Raw genomic sequence first — 16,385 nt, forward strand, 5'->3', positions numbered from 1 at the left:
CCACAGATTGAGCTGCCTGTGTGATATGTAGGAGTGAAGTGGTGTTAGTAGCTACAACTGGGAGTATTTAGTTAAACTTGGCATATAAATAAAAGACTGAACAAAACCTATTCTCACATATAAACAAATTCAAATCTCAAATTTGTTTGTTTTTCATTTGTATTATCTAGACAGCGCTGTACAGATCACTCACTGTGATGACAAGGCTCTGGGAGGTTTTACAAAAACAACTAGAGAACTAACTTTCTCAGTTAACCATAAATTGCCATTTTAGCATGTCGATACTGTATGTCATCTATATATATGTTGATATTTTAATATATTGCTAATCACTTCTCAAAGAAAGAAAGAAATACCTAGTTAGAACTAGTAACCAACTCTCTGTGTGTACTGTATGTATGTGTATGTGCCTTTGTATAATAGAATACATACTTGCATGCAGCCTTTTGAAGAAAAAAAAATGGTCTAAATGCATACAGTATACAAACATCTGGCAGTATTATGGAATGCAATTCAACAACACTGCAAGTTACAACACAGATGACTATATTAGATCATGCTATTATCATAAGTGATGAATATTTATCTCACCTTTTCTCAACACTCTACCCAATTACTCTCAGATCCTATTTAACATTCATACTAAACCACTACACACAGATCATATCCACATAAAATAACTTGGCTAAACTTTAGCACTCCAAATAAAAATGTTCAAATATGTCCATCGCTGGTGTGATAGATTTTATAGCTACCGTTTCACATTTTTTTGAAGACATAAACACACAAAAAGACATAAACGTGTGAGTCCAGTTGTAATGACCGCTCAAAAATGTTTAAATCAGTCAGTACTGTAAAATCTTTAGGTTTTCGAGTCCTCATTTGAACTATGTGTAGACCTGTTGTATTTTGTTTTTTCAAAGTAAACAATGTTGATAAGTTGGGCTTGTGTGTGTGTGTATCAGAGAGTCTGTGTATCAGACACATACGGTGACCCTCTCTAACTCTGATTGTGTTGAGCTCAGCCTCACTGCTTAACCAGGCACAGTAAAGGAATGCTGACAAAATGAAAGAAAGCACTTAGTCCTGTCATTGCATTGACTCACTCTTACTGTCACGTCTGAACTGATCTCTGCTTCTCATGCAGAAGTGACCAGGTATTGATCTACTCATTTACTTTCATCCCACACCTTTGAATTCCCTTTAGTCCTCGATTAGGAAAAAGAAAGACGGTTCACACACGTTCCCATGAGCCTGCCTACCTGAAGATGAAGATAAAGAGCATGAGCAGCATGCAGAATGTGGCCACGTTGTCCATGGTCTTCATCAGGACCACCAGCTGCCTCTGCAGGGCCGGCATGAAACGCACCAGCTTCAGCACCCGCATCAGGCGGAAAGTCCTCAGCACAGAGAGACCGCCACCCTGTTGACCCACGATCTCCCAAACACTGACAACACACACACACACACATACACACACATCTACAGGTGAGATTTAAAGAGCATCTCAACCGTAATTATTAATGTTACAGGTTGTAAAACCAAACAACGAGCTGACAGACACTAAAATACTCTGGTGAATTCATCAGACATCCCTAATTTCACATTCTCATTAGACTTATTGTAAGTAATGATCTGTACAGCTTTAAATTTATATGAACAATAATAACAAACTTCTCTCATTACCAACAACAAAATGACAAGCACTATGGATTAAAACTGTACACATGAATAGTTGATAACACAATGTACATCAACCAAATAATAAGTTACGTCCTGTTTCTCTGCTAGTCATCGATGCAAAATACAGAAAATACAGAAAACACAGCCTCTGTCTCAATGCGCTTGTCATTGTTGCCGGGCGATGTACAGTATGATTATATCTCCGCTGTAGCTGCTGATTTTACTTAGGCCTATCATTCATTGTGTTCATAGTGGCAATCATGATGTGACTCACCATGTGACTTTTGTTTTTTAGTTAGTAATCTTTAAGTGGGGTATGAGTAGAGCTACTGATTTTGATGTTACTGATATTCAAAAGAATACAGGAGTAAATGTCATGTTACATCAACTCCTGCTGAAACTAGAAGGCATGATGGTTTTGTATTTGGCTGAATGATGTGAAACTAGCAGCTACTTCACTTCCCATTCACTTTATGTGAAATCAAAAGCTGCAGTCCCTCTGGCTTGAGGCTGACGCTCTAAGTGAGCTGATCCCCATAGACTCATGTTACAATGCGTAACTTTACAGCAGAAATAAACATGTTTACAACTACATGCAAAGAAAGCTTTGGGTCTATGGAGCTAATTTCCTCCTTTATGATTACTGCATGAGCGTTCAGTTTTTATATTACTGCTCCATAACATGTTTTATTAAGGTTTAAAGTAGACTACGCAATTGTGGGCTTATGGCTTTGAGTGATGAAATAGGAAAAAATATATATAAACATATACGTATACTGTATATAGATAGTCCCAGTTACATTGGTAAATGGAGTTCAGCAGAGTCAGGTACAGCCAACTCTTGAGCTTTAACACCGCTCCTTACCTCATCCATCTTTATCTTTAAAGTCTCCTACATTATAATGTTTTCCAGGGCTGCATTTGGGTATATTTTGTTGGATGGAACGTTAATGTGACTGTACCTTTTTGCTCTGTGGTGGTTGATTTCCCCCAGGTTTCATTACATCACAACATCTGAGTTTTTCGATGATCATGGCCATGGGTATATATAAAGGGCCTTCAGGTTATATTTCCCCAGAGGGAACATTTAAAAAACACTGGTTTGGAACTCACCTGATGACCACGATGATGCCATCGAAGATATTGTAAGGGTTCTTGATGTAGCCAAAAGGCCCGTAGACTAAAACCTTCAACAGCATCTCCAGAGCGAAGAGGCTGGTGAACACAATGTTACTGATCTCCAGTGCATAGGTCAACTCGTCAGGCTGGGGACACAGACAGAGAGAGAAAAGAAGGAGATAGGAGTTAATACACAGTAGTAGTAAAGACCTTCATATGACTGTAGCAGCAACACCTGCACACAGAAATGTGTCAGTGACTACATTCAATCCAGATCTGACAAATCTGTCGATTCACACACAGCTACTTTCTCTCACATACGTTACACACTCTCACAACCTTTATCTGACACCGGGATCCACTCCGATCACAGTGCTCACGGTGCTGCGGCTGAATGTGCCTGGGATGTCTGCTCAAAGCTCATTAGAGAATTGGTCTGCCACTCACATCTACATCAAACAACTGGTGTGTACATGTGTGTGTGTATGTGACAGCACAGGAGCGTGGGTGTATATGTGCCAGAAATAAAATAAAAATGGGAGGGAGGGGGCAATGGCAATGAGAGCAAGCAGACAAGAGAAAGAATCTGATCCAAAACATAAAAGGCGCGGCACATCCAAATACGGCACAGTATGTAAATCTGATGTCTACAGCGACTATCTGTAATTATTGGCGAGGAGCAAAGAGCCGATGGGAATGATGTGATGCATCTGTGGACTGTGGAACACCCCGGGCAGACTTCACAAAGCCTTTCATCTCTATGCAATAAACAGTTTACACAACTTGAACATGATGTCACACACACACACATTACACTGACATGACAGAGTGGATGGAAGGTGTTGAAGGTCTGATCTGTGTTTGCCTGTTCTCCATCATAAATGTGTAAGAAAATGTGTGTGTGTGTGTGTGTGTGTGTGTGTGTGTGTGTGTGTGTGTGTGTGTGTGTGTGTGTGTGTGTGTGTGTGTGTGTGTGTGTGTGTGTGACTGTCTGTCTTACAGTCTAAGTATCCCACTGTGTGTGTCTGTCTGTGTCTGTGTGTATAAATAGAGACGTCGTCCCTGCAGGAACATTATCCCCCGGCTGAACCAGGAGGTAATGTAACGTCATGTAAACACAGTGTGTGTCATTAAGCCTGTCCTGGTGGGCTGCCACTAATCACTATACACAATGACTGCTTCAACAGCCATTACTTTACACTGTGATGGATACATAAAGAAAGGAATACATAGATGAACATCACTGTGCCTTGTGCTGCATTACAGCACCCGTTTGTATGTAACACTTAAACAACACTGGCAGATTACTTTGATATGAATGATAACTTATGATCTAACAATTTGGAGACGCCTACAGCAAGCAGGAAGTTAGCTTACTGTATCTTAACTTAGCATAAAGCCTGGGAACAGCTAGCCAAGGATAACAAACTCCAACTACCAGCACCCCAAACACTCATTATCTCATTAACTACATTCTCATTTATTTATTCTAGAGAAAATCCAAAGTGTAATAATGGCAAATGAGCAAAAAGGGGAGAACCTCCGCGCTTCAGCTTGACGAACTTGACCGCACCTTAATAAATCTATAAAACTGACCGTGTGCTCCAGTGTCCTCCCTCTGTGTAATAATGGCAATTTGACATTTTACAACAGGTTATGTACTCTATAGCCACTGCTCAACATATACTGTCAGACAATAATCATAAAAACACTGGTTGTTCTTACACTTTGGTTTGGTAAATATTAAACAAAGGATAGAACATAAGTAGTGTGCTACAGGGTTTTTGTAAGTGTTAGCCATTTACAGTCTTACTGTAATGCTAAAAGGATTAGCATTGATTACATTGATATTTAACAGGCAGATATAAAGTGTTCTTTCTATCTAGCACAATAAAGGAAAAATTAATTAACTAATATTAGTTTAGTTCAGTGGTTTCCAACCTTTTTTGGCTCGTGACCCCATTTTGACATCACAAATTTCTGGCGACGCACGTGACTGCAGCCATCAATCAAGATGAGCCAGCTGTGCTGCATTTCATTTGAACTCGATTTATATTTGAGAAAGTGAAAGTATAGAATACAGTCGTTTGTTTGTTGTGTTTTTAATCATAACAATAATTAGTTTTAAAAAATGTTTCAGAATTCTTTTATTTTTATCCATTACTAGACATTTCAGACGACCTCATTTGAATTTGAGGCGACGCCACATGGGGTCCCGACCCCAAGGTTGAAAAAATCTGGTTTAGTTGATTGTAATACAGAGTGTGTTAGTACTATGTGACATCACTTTGGCCTTATTGGAAGAAACTACATTTTGGACCTGACTCACTCTATACCCACCAGTGCTGCCAAGTGTAGGCACCGGTTCAAAAGGCTTGAAACTTTTAAAGTTGTTTTTCACCAAACCTAAAATAAAGGATTCTACTGTAATTGCATAACAGCTGCACAGTAAAAACACTATTTCCAAATTTTGTGGTTAAAAGAAATGGGTCATTCACAGTCCGTGTGTGCCCAGGTTGTCAGAAGCAACCAACATCTTCAGGAAACTTCAATAAGAGTGGTTTGACAGTTTTGACTGCATTTGAGCGAGTCAACACTCACGAGACGTTGCTTGGTATTAAATCATTGTTCCCACAGGAGCTGCTTTTAGCCTCAGCCCCTCAGGAAAAGAGTCCAGCAACATCAGAGCTTAATATTACACCATAACTCAGAGCATGAAAGTTCAAAACTGAATTCACTGGCTTTTGATAGAATACCCTCACTTGTCAACACTGCTACTTTTAAGAAGTCCTCATACCCAAATAACACAACAGGTTGTAAATGTTTTTCAAAGTGATGATTGCAACATCTAATGGTTTGGCGAGGTTTATGTAACTAAACCACAGACTGGTGTCCAATTAAAGGAAATAGCAGAAAAAAGAGTGGAGAGGCAGCACACCATTGCATCTGTCCATAGGGATCACTGAATGGGTTTAATGACCACGAACATGATGGGAATCATAGTCAAAAGATCTCATAGGAGCCCTTTCAGCTGCTGCACTGCCTTTTATTGTTCTTCTGAACACTGAAATGAGCCTCATTCTGAGTAAATAGGTCATTGTAGAAGAAATATTTGAGTTATTTTCAATGAACTGTTTCGAGCAGTTGCACACTGCACAGATCTGAGGGATATTATGGAGCTTTTATGTTATGGATTGGGCCAGATGCAGATGGACAGAAGATCAGCGCCTTCTGGTCTGATCAGGCGACATATTTGACTTTGCTTCTTCACCATTGTCCCTTCCCTCAGTCGCACTTGAACAGGCAGTGAGTTGGGAAACTGACATATGATGATCATCACTTGCATCACAGGTGTTCTATTGGCTGGCTTTGATGGACCAGGGTGGCACTATTTATTTTAGCAATTAGGGTTTTCTGACAACAGATGCTCTACGGGCCCTACAGTATTGTTCACCCTGCACAATGCACAATACAAGTGCCTTTGCTGTTGTGTTACATGTCAAGCCAATGATTCCAGCAGACTGCTACAGTAAGCCTCCTAAAATACAGGAACAGCACCAAGCTGCCTTCCTTTGTTGCAAAGAAAGTAAAGGTGGTGTATCTCCATATGTCTTCTTAAAAGCAATAGAGCAATAGGATCTCTGTATAAAGGAGGCTGCTGTCAAATCAAGCTCAGCGGCTGAAAAAATGTAAAATCAGTGAAATCAGCATTTGCCACAATGAATATGAAGAACTTATCCTGCTGCAAAGTAATGAAGTGAATGAGATTGGAAAAAGTTCAAAGTTTCGAGAACTGTCAACTGAGAAAGTAACAATTAATTGCATAGAGAAGTAACTAGGGAGTAATATTTCAAGTTAAGCATGATCATGTACATCTGTGATGATGTTGAACGGGCACTGTGTGGAGGATATGGAGAGGGTAGAACATGACATTGTTCCCCTCCTCCTTCCTTGTTAAAAAAGAATAATTTGCCCACATCCTGCAGTGCAGCTCCTGCCAGTGCACCCCGCTTCCTGAAAAACAAGCTTTTCTCTGGTTCACATCACCTCTTTGTCATTGTCTGTGTCTCTCGCGACTGCGTCTGGGCTCCCAGACACAGATGAATCTGTTCCCGTTTGATCCCTCGGCTTTATTGTGAACATTCATTTGAACGCTGACGAGCACGGCGGCGGCAAATCCTTCATGGGCGCACACACGCATTGTGCGATTAAGAAAAGTTCAAAGTGTAAACAAACGCAGGGGCACTTAGATGTTTGTATGTTCTCTCAGATGAACGCTCTCACACACAGTTATGTAGAAGCACAAAACACACACACACATGCACACACCACAAATGCACATGCAGGTGTACCCAAAGTTACACTAATAAGCATGCGGATGTGCATCTACAGGCCACACACATAAACCCACAGAGTGAGCTCTACTCCCACACTCATTACCATGTATGCACACATTATAGTGTATGTGCACATAGCTCTGCACATACTCACACTTATAACCATTCGTGTAGACACACATAGAGCTGTGTAATAGATACAGTTGATAAGCCAGAACAAGAAGTACAGTTTTTATGAGGTGAGACTTGGCCTGCAGACATCTGGCCTTGAGAGGTTCAGGTCATTATTTTTCCCCCACTGTTTCTGCTCTGCTATTGTTCCAGCTTGTATATTGAACATTCCTTAGACATCATGCAAGAGTACTGCAAGAGAATGAGACCATAAAAGCTTTTTTTTTTCACACGTAGAAAATCATGGAGGTAGACAAACACACTCACAAACACACACACACATGCAGGACTTGCAGCCATTAGTTTATCAAACAGGAGAAATTTCTTAATTGACTAATGGCCGCCGATGTGTGCGTCCAACCTGGAGAGAGAGATGAATGTGTCCACGTGTGCAGGTTTTAAAAAGTCAGAAAGAAAGACGCTGTCCCTTTTCTAATTTCATCCTGGGCTGCAGGAACATTAGGAGGGGAAGTGTGTTCGATGAGGAGCGGTGTAATCTGGTCAGCGTTAATGCAGTGTCACCTAATCTGAAGTGATCTAATCTAAACGGGATGCGTTGCGCGCTCTGTTCCACTTCAGACTGTCAATGATGCCGCACCACGTCTGGAATGTGTGTGTGTGTATATGTGGGTGTTTGTTAGTTTAATCAAGTGGTTTTCTGAGGCATGCCACAAAGGAGGTGATTTCTACATGAAAGGGAGAATGATGCACTTCACATTGTGGTCGGTTGGTTGGCTCTGATTTAATAACAGTTATGAGGCTGATTTGTCTCATATGACTCAATGATTTGAAAGCCTAACCTAATTTACATTCACCGTCCATTAACTTAGCAGAAAGCATAACACTGAAGTAAGTACATTAAACCATAGAGGCTGACCTTCGAAGTAAGTAGGATGTACTAAATCTGTTCAATAGATGTGTGAAGAGAGGAAGACAAAATCTTCAAGAGAACGTCCCTTAAAGGGACTAGAGGAGTTTCGGAAAGCAAAGTGTTTTCACACTATTTCCCATGAGCCTCCGCACGCACGGTGAAAATCTTGGACCGAAAGTCAAACTAAAGTCAGAGGTTTGAAGACGATCAGATACCGTCATAGTTCCGACCATAAACGATGCCAACTAGCTGGCAGCGTCTGGGAAACCGAAAGCAGGAAATGCTGGGCAAGTCGACCGCTAAATAATTATATTAAAATAACTATAAAGACAAAATGATATATATAGATTCATCCACATTAATGTGTTAATGAGACTATTTTATAACCAAAAGCAAACTCCTCTGGGTCTCTTTAAAGTAAAGTAGTGGCGAGGAGGAACATGCCTATTTGATAGCATCCAAGTAGATCAGTGCAGACCTTGGAGTCATTATCTAGGCAATCATTAGCATTTGATTCAGGCAGCCATGGGTAGCCAGTTGGTCAATGAGCAGCAAACTTATGGGTTATCGACAACTAGAAGCGCCATCGCAATGTGCACCATTTATATGGGTTACACAGAGTATGAAGGAAGGCTTGCTGGAGCTGAGGCGAGAGAAAGCATTACCTATAGCTGGGTGGTGAAGTGAGTCAGATAAAGCCTGGTTTTTCTAAGGTTTTGGCAAAGCAGCACAAGCAGAAGACAGATGAAGACGTGTAGCCAGTTGTCAAATAAGACATCCAGGCAATTTTCATCCACGTTGAAAGAACGAACGCCCAGTTGAGACACGCCCAAAATCAAGAGAGAACTTTTGTCAAGATGCCCTTAGTGAAGAATTCAGACAGGATCAGGATGCGGTGCTTCATCATGTCGAGGGATCCTCCAAGATGAGGACGGAGGGCTGAGCTGCAGCTCCTGTTGCCCTAATTGCTTCAAACACAGTAAACAGAGCTGTTTCAGTGGAGTGGCTGGTTTTAAAAGCCTGACTGATTTGGATGAAGGAGGACGCTCCTATCCGTGATAGGAATTTAAAGAAGCTTTGAGGAAACTTTCAAGTCAAAGAAAAACAAAGAATAAAATAAAAAGCAACATGTAAAAGTGACACTGTCATATTGCATTGGGTTGAACATATTAAACTAAGTTAATCCTGACATGAGTTTTATTGATGTACAATTTCCTCCAAAAAACAAATACACATATTTTCCCTTTTAGTGTCCCTTTAAATCTGGTGCTCCACAGACTGAAGAGCCTTTGTTGTTTGTAATTACACGAGATCATGTTTTTAAACCGACATTTATTATTATTGTAGACGATAGAAGTACCTTTTATTTTAGCAAAAAAATGCACAAGCAGGCCGTTATGTTTTTTTTATTTTTAAATAACTAAATCATCCATCTATCAACAGATAATTGAAAATTAGCTTGACGCCAAGAAAACTGATTTCAGTGAAAATGCATATTGGATAATTTACTCTGAGAAAGCCACCACAACATCCTGCCCATGTGTAGTAATACAGGCGGTAGAGGTTGAACTAGAAACCACATGTTGATATGATTTAACCTTGAATAGGATAAAAAAAAAGATAAGTGATTACAGGAACCATCCTTCTTAGAAGTTCTGCCAATTATCAACATCTTCCAAACCTGCAGCTGTTTCGGTTTATATGTATTAATTTCAAACATACTCTGACCTCACTGCCTGTTGATCTTTTAAGCACATTTAGCACTACCTAACTAGCAAACTAGGAATAGCCCTCAGTTGAAAAATTGATTTTCAAAGCCATATAAAGTTTCTAATTTAGGGAGTATCTTCTGGAATCCAATCGCTTTGCTTTCAAATACTATAAGTTTGTATGTTGTCAGTTTCAACCGATGGTGCCATCTTTGACAGACAGATGTTGAAAACAGTGCAATGCAAAGAGAATAAAATGGGAGACCTGGGGCATGAGCTACAATGAATACCTTGCTAAACACAGGCAGCGGGTTATTTGACATCTCACTGAACCAGGAAATAACTGGATCTAACATTTGATCACCTCATTGATTCTCCCTTTTTGATTTCATGGCCTTAAGGACTGGAAAAGCCCTCCCTCTATAAACCTGGATTAGGAGCTGTTGTTTCGCTGTTTACATCTCACCATTGCACAAATTAGAAAAACACTTCTCTGAGGCCTGTCTTGGAGGACGGCCAGTGTCTTCTACATTCCTTCAGCAAGGCAGGATAAAAGCTGAATAAATATTGTCTCTGGTTTAAAGAAAGAAGCAGAGCAGGAGGGTCCTTTCCACTCTCTCTCTTGGTTTGGCACAAGTAGAAGCAAATGTGTGTGTCTGAACGATGCAGCAATAAAATGGACCAAGAGGCCTTCAGTAAAAATACTAAATACAGTGCATAAAGAGTCATAACTTTAAGCCTATGCTAATGCCTGTCCTTCTGGGACTGAGCTTCATCCTATCTATCAAATGTAAATGTCAGGGTGCTTTTGTTTTGAAGAGAAAAAAGGAGGCAAAAGTGGCTGAACCGCAGGAAAACAGCCATCCCCATTCACAGCAATCAATCAAACAAAGCATACTGACCTCAACAACAAATTTGTGTGCCTTTTTTCAATTATAGCTTCCGTTGCACCCCCGGCTTTTAGAGTGGGGGCGGGCCCTTTGGTTAATGATCAAATGCCAAACTATTGACATTTGCCTCAGTCAAACTGTGTGTTTCTGTGCACAGAACACCAAAAACTAAGAGGCTTAAGATGCTAAATGTGGTAAATATTTCTCATGCAAAACATTGGCAAGTGTTTCTGAGCATGCTAACATGCTGGCATCGGCCTTTACAGCCTGGCTTGGCTGCCACTTAAATTGAATAAAAGACAACAGCAGACAATGGTTCCAAAGTGCAAGTCAAAACAGTCAAAACAGTCCACCATCACTGGATTCCTCTAGAATTGTAGTGATTTAATAAAAGAGCATGCAGTTTTGATTCAGGGTTGGCAAACTGTGGGTTGCTCATGGTTCCATGTTTTTGTTTTGAGTAGAAACGCAACTCAAAGTGCTGGAGCTTTGCAGAGCAGAACTGCATGCTTTTTTGACTTTTTAATTGCAAATTTCAGGTTGATGGGTCTCAGTGGAAGTTGCAGTGTGTTTCAGCCGCACGTATCTGCACTTATGGTGAGTGTGTCTCCGCCCTTCATGTCAATCTCAAGCTCTTGACTTTAAAACATGCCCTTCTTGAATTAACCTTCTATTTCCGTCCTCATAAAACGATAAAAAAAAACAAGAACAAAACAAAAAAAACAAGACCAAAGTCACATACCGCAACAAACACCAATATGTCACCGTTTAAGACCCATCCACAGTGTGTGCACTTTCTTTTTCGAGTGAATGGCTTTCAAGGTTAATAAAATCAAACTGTTGCCTCTGGTAAATATAGACAAATTGACCCAAAAGTGACACCAGATCACTTAGTGGCCATATAACTGCTACACGCTCAATCAATACTCATGTCAGAGCTAAAAAGCCTCGACCGCAGCAGCAACAACAACAACTTCCAACCCGGGAACCATGCATTTTACTTCTGCCTTGACACCCTTGTCTTCTCTATGCGTCTTAACTTCTCCTCGGGCTATTTTGGCATCAGCACCGTTCATGGAGGGAGCGGGGAGGTTGACAGGAGAGATTCAGAAAAAGGAAGTAGGGAGGAGGAGCAGGCTGCCTCCGTGGTCCATAAAGACAAGGGGGAAGTTTCTTATGTAAAGCGAGAGAGCGATTGACCTTTCCAAGTAAATAGACCACGAGCTGTGTCACATAGTTGGCAGACGCACAACTATTCCATCAGCTCCACCATAAATGGTAATGCTCTTAAACTGTACGGAGAGATAAAGCAGACACCCTCTCCTCACTCTTACAAACCGTCTGCCTCCACTCTTCCAGCCAGCGACTCCCTCCATCCCTTCACCTCCCAGTCCTCACCTCTGTCATTCCTGGCCGGCGCTCTGTTTAATCATCTCTTTATCCCTCCATCTCTTGTGTCGCGCACAGATTTACATTTGCCGCACTTACCTCACCGGTTGCCCACGTGGCGAGGGAGCGTCAAACGTGCGGTGTCGATGTGTTTGTATGTACGTATTTGCGAGTGTGAAAGGAAGCCGGATAGGAAGCGGACGGGGAGCTCTGCTGTGTGTCATGGACGGTGAGGTTTTAGGTGCTGCGGCTGCTCACACACTGATGGGTTGCAGGGGTAACAACATGTTTGTGTTGGAGGGGACTTGTGTTTGGATGTACAGTATCTGTCATGGTCCATCTTCTCAAGAGGCCTGTGCGTGTGTGTAGCAGAGTGCCAGTCTCAGAAATTACAAGTCGTGAGATCAAATGTCAATATTGACTTTGTTATGGTGAGATATAAAGGTCAGAATAGTGACTGGGAAGAATTCTGACAGATATTTACATACATTTCGGCTGGACTTAAACAATGGCTCAAACTATGATGTGTATTGTGAGAGGTGCATCAGGAAGTGACACCCCCCCAAAAAAGCTCCTTATTTCATTTGACCATCTTGCAACCTGAGGTTTGCTTGTTCTAAGCTGGCTACTAAGGGGGACAGGGCCTTTGCTATTAATGCCTTAGACTCTGGAACAGCCTAACTGTGGACCTCAGGTTAGCGAGCTCATTAATGATTTTAAAATCTCTTTTAACAACTCACTTTTACAAAAAGGCATTTTTATCCCCTTAGGCAACCAGTGAGCCACTTATTTTTTATTATATCACATTTTGCCAGGCTTTTATACTGTCATTTTTTGGTTTTAAATTCCATGGCCCTCAGGACTTTACTTTTACTTTTCATTTGTTGTCTCGTTTGTTTGACACGGTTTTCTCTTTTGTTTTATCTTTAAAAGCACTTTGTAACTATATTAAGGTGCTATATGAATAACGTTTATTAATATTATTATAAAAATGACCAGACTCACTAGTTCTTCTCATTGATGGTGAAGCAAATGTAAGCACAGATACAGTGCAGGATTTAATACAAATGTTTTTGCAAATCTTGTAAATAAACAAACTCCTCCTCTAGAAGATAATGGTACTGTAACTGTTACACATCCCTCTGCTCTCACCTTGAATCTGAGTTGCACATACATGCAGGATTTTCAACATTGCAATCATTGAAACTTGAGTAGACTTTTTCCATAAAGCAGAAAGCTGCCAGCTGATGAATTAAAGTCAAAAATGGAGAATGAGTGTAGAAATGGAAATGGAAATGTTTCAGTCCATAGGGCAGATGAAGTCAGTGATTGACCTGATGATTATGAATGATGTCTATCATATTCTATGGTCTCTGCAGACACCAGGTCTCAATGCAGTTGGACATCTATAGGAGCTTTCAGATCGATGTGTTTAAAAGCGTTCTCCACCAACATCATCAAAAAGCTGAATATGTCTGGGAAGATGGAGTGTGTCCCTCCAGAGACTTGTAGAATCAAATAAACTAGTCTATGCTGTATATACCACTGCACATATTCATAATGCTGTCATCATGAATTAATGCAGCGTCTGTGTATCCTTCAGGACAACTCTCCACCATCTATTGTACACATCTCCCAGAAATGAGCTATGTACTAAATATTGCAAATATAGTCAACAAGAGCACAATATTTCAAACTGTAATTTACAGTTGAATGGCTGCCACAGTTAACTCGATTCACAACATGTGGAACTTTCTATTGATTCAAGTCATAAAAAACAAATTGACTGAATTAAATTTAGTACGATTTCACTGTTTTTTCCTCTCCACTGACTCAGCTGCAGAAAGTTTTTGCTTAATGTCCAATTGACAATATGTCCTCTTTTGTTGAATACACATATTGTGTTCATAATAAGATTAATTTATAAATAATGAGCACGTACAGTGTGTAATTATTGAGGGCAGAGACATTGATCGGTCTTCATTAGCCGGTGTTAGCCCCTATTTGTCTTCTGTCTCCATTATCTCCTCAGGGTGGATGTCTTATTGTGTCTAATTCTCCTTAAGACTCAGTCAGAGCTCTTAGAAACCTTATTTGCAGCTGAATGGTGCAAAATAGCAGATCTCCTCTGTGTGTGTATCATCCACTTACAGAGCAGGAGGGGGCCTGAAAAGCAGGTCAGCTTGATCGATACACTGTCATACTCTACAGAGCTGAAATTTCTTAAAGGGACAGTTTTCCCCAAACACAAACTTTGACTCAGACTGTGCAGATGATACACGGGAAGCTTGATCTCTATCTATCAGGAGTTGGGTTAAAGGTTATGGCAACAACAGAGGCATCGATGATCAGATAAATAATGAACGTTCAAGGATTGGCCCTGAATGCTGGCACAAGCTACACAAACTCTTGATGATAAATGGGAGCTGGGCACAAGTACCATTTATTTTGGGAATTCTTGGGTCACATATTAATTTATTTTTTGGCTATTTATTGTTTATTTACAAGAAAAGACATTGAAGAGATGCAGGAAACACGGGGACAGAGCAGCTGAGTCTGTCGGCTGGCTGGAAGTCAAACCTGGAAGTCACTGCTCAGGGCAAGTGTGTTCATATGGTATGCACCGCAATCACTCAGCTCTGGATCATAATATACTGTATGCATGACTTAAACTACGAAAGATATTTCCTGTTGGATGGGACCCTCACTGATTTTCTTTTTCCTGTGAGCTTATAATATTGGTTGCTACTAACTAAATGTTCTTTGCATTCTTAATCCGCATCACTGTGCAATAAAAAAATCCCTCCAGGATCAACTCCTTGCCTTTCATTAGATCTCAGCACATCCCCAGCTGTGTCTTGCTCCCTTTAGATTTTGCTGTAGTGACTGAGCTGATTAGAATCAATATCTGAAATTTAATTTCTGCAGCAATCAAACACTTGAGAAGAGATTTTGACCTTCATAAAATCGTGACTGGAACTTACTATAAGGCAGCTACAGTCAAGTTGCTTAACCACTGGGTTATCACTTGAGCCTATTATGGAAATAGTGCCCAGCTTCATTATTCAGATCTGGTTTGAGAGCAAAGAACACAGACAGATGATGGTGGACCTGCTAAGTCAGGGATCCTGGTTTCACTTGGCTCAGAATCCCAAATGCCCCCAGATGACCCACAGTATTTAAGGTAAAGATATTTCTCTGCTATTGGATTTTAATGAAGGGTTATAGGGGAACGTTTTAGTCAGCAATCACCATTATGCTACTTGAGTCCTGAAGCAGAATACTTCCACACTCTTCATTTGAACAATTATATGCAAACTAGACCTTTACATCCATCTTCACACAAGTGAGGACTTACTAAAGGAACAATACGTCTCGAAACACTCAGCGTCACCTTTGGTTAATCCCCTTTCACTGCAAACTAAAAGAGCTCATAGCGCTGCATTTCAAGACAGCTGAGTGAGTGTTGTTCAACAGCACTAGACAGCAAACCCACAGAGACCACATTGCATTTAATGAGACCCAGTCAAACCTCTTTCTAACTTACTACACATTACAGAAAGCTACTTCCCTTCACTGTATATAGAGCCGTCTGAATGGCAGGTTGATTCAAATCAACCCAAATTATTGAACACAGTTAAAAATCTATTGTGGAGACTTTCTTAACAATCGATTTGCAAATGAGACTGACCCCAGGGGAAGGAGAGGATAAAGGGATTCTACTTTGAAAGAGCAAAGTATGACAGTGGTTTAGTAGTAAAGCTGTGTAGCAAAACTACAAAACACTTCACTGTCTCCCTTTACTTTTACAAATCAGCTGAACAGGGAACACGCTGAGCGAAAAACTCAATCATAAAACATGACTGGAGGATGTATGGACATGAAAAGCCAGCTTCCTCTCTAGGTGGAGTTACAGAGACAAACAGAGGCTTAGTGGTCCTTGTGTCTTGATGGGCTCGCAATCAATTAAGTGTCTCAGTAAAGTTTCCTCTGCAGCCTGTCTGGAGACCAGAGGGATCCATGTTAGGCAAACTAGGAAAGCACACTCAAGAGAGAGAGGACGAGACAGAGTGAAGAGGAGGGCGGGTGGAGGGGTGGAGGGAAAAAGTGAAGGTGAAAGTGAAGAGAGAATGAAGAGGAGGAGAAAGGACAAGAGGAGGAGGGAAGACAACATAAAGGAAAGAGAAAAAAAGGAGGATTAAACAAACAGTGTATG

General features: G+C 40.7%; 1 protein-coding gene across 1 annotated transcript in view; it reads right to left on the reverse strand.

Annotated features, from left to right (window-relative positions):
* Positions 1-16,385, reverse strand: part of cacna1g (calcium channel, voltage-dependent, T type, alpha 1G subunit) — a gene marked incomplete at both ends in the record, with an annotated part of 226,149 nt that overhangs the window by 77,380 nt on the left and 132,384 nt on the right. Inside the window, 2 exons of the mRNA XM_083994227.1 lie at positions 1,263-1,448; positions 2,797-2,948. Coding sequence (XP_083850353.1) covers positions 1,263-1,448; positions 2,797-2,948 — 338 coding nt within the window. The remainder of the gene's footprint in view (positions 1-1,262; positions 1,449-2,796; positions 2,949-16,385) is intronic.

Source organism: Trachurus trachurus (assembly GCF_905171665.1).
Source record: "Trachurus trachurus genome assembly, chromosome: 19".
Classification (NCBI taxonomy): domain Eukaryota; kingdom Metazoa; phylum Chordata; class Actinopteri; order Carangiformes; family Carangidae; genus Trachurus; species Trachurus trachurus.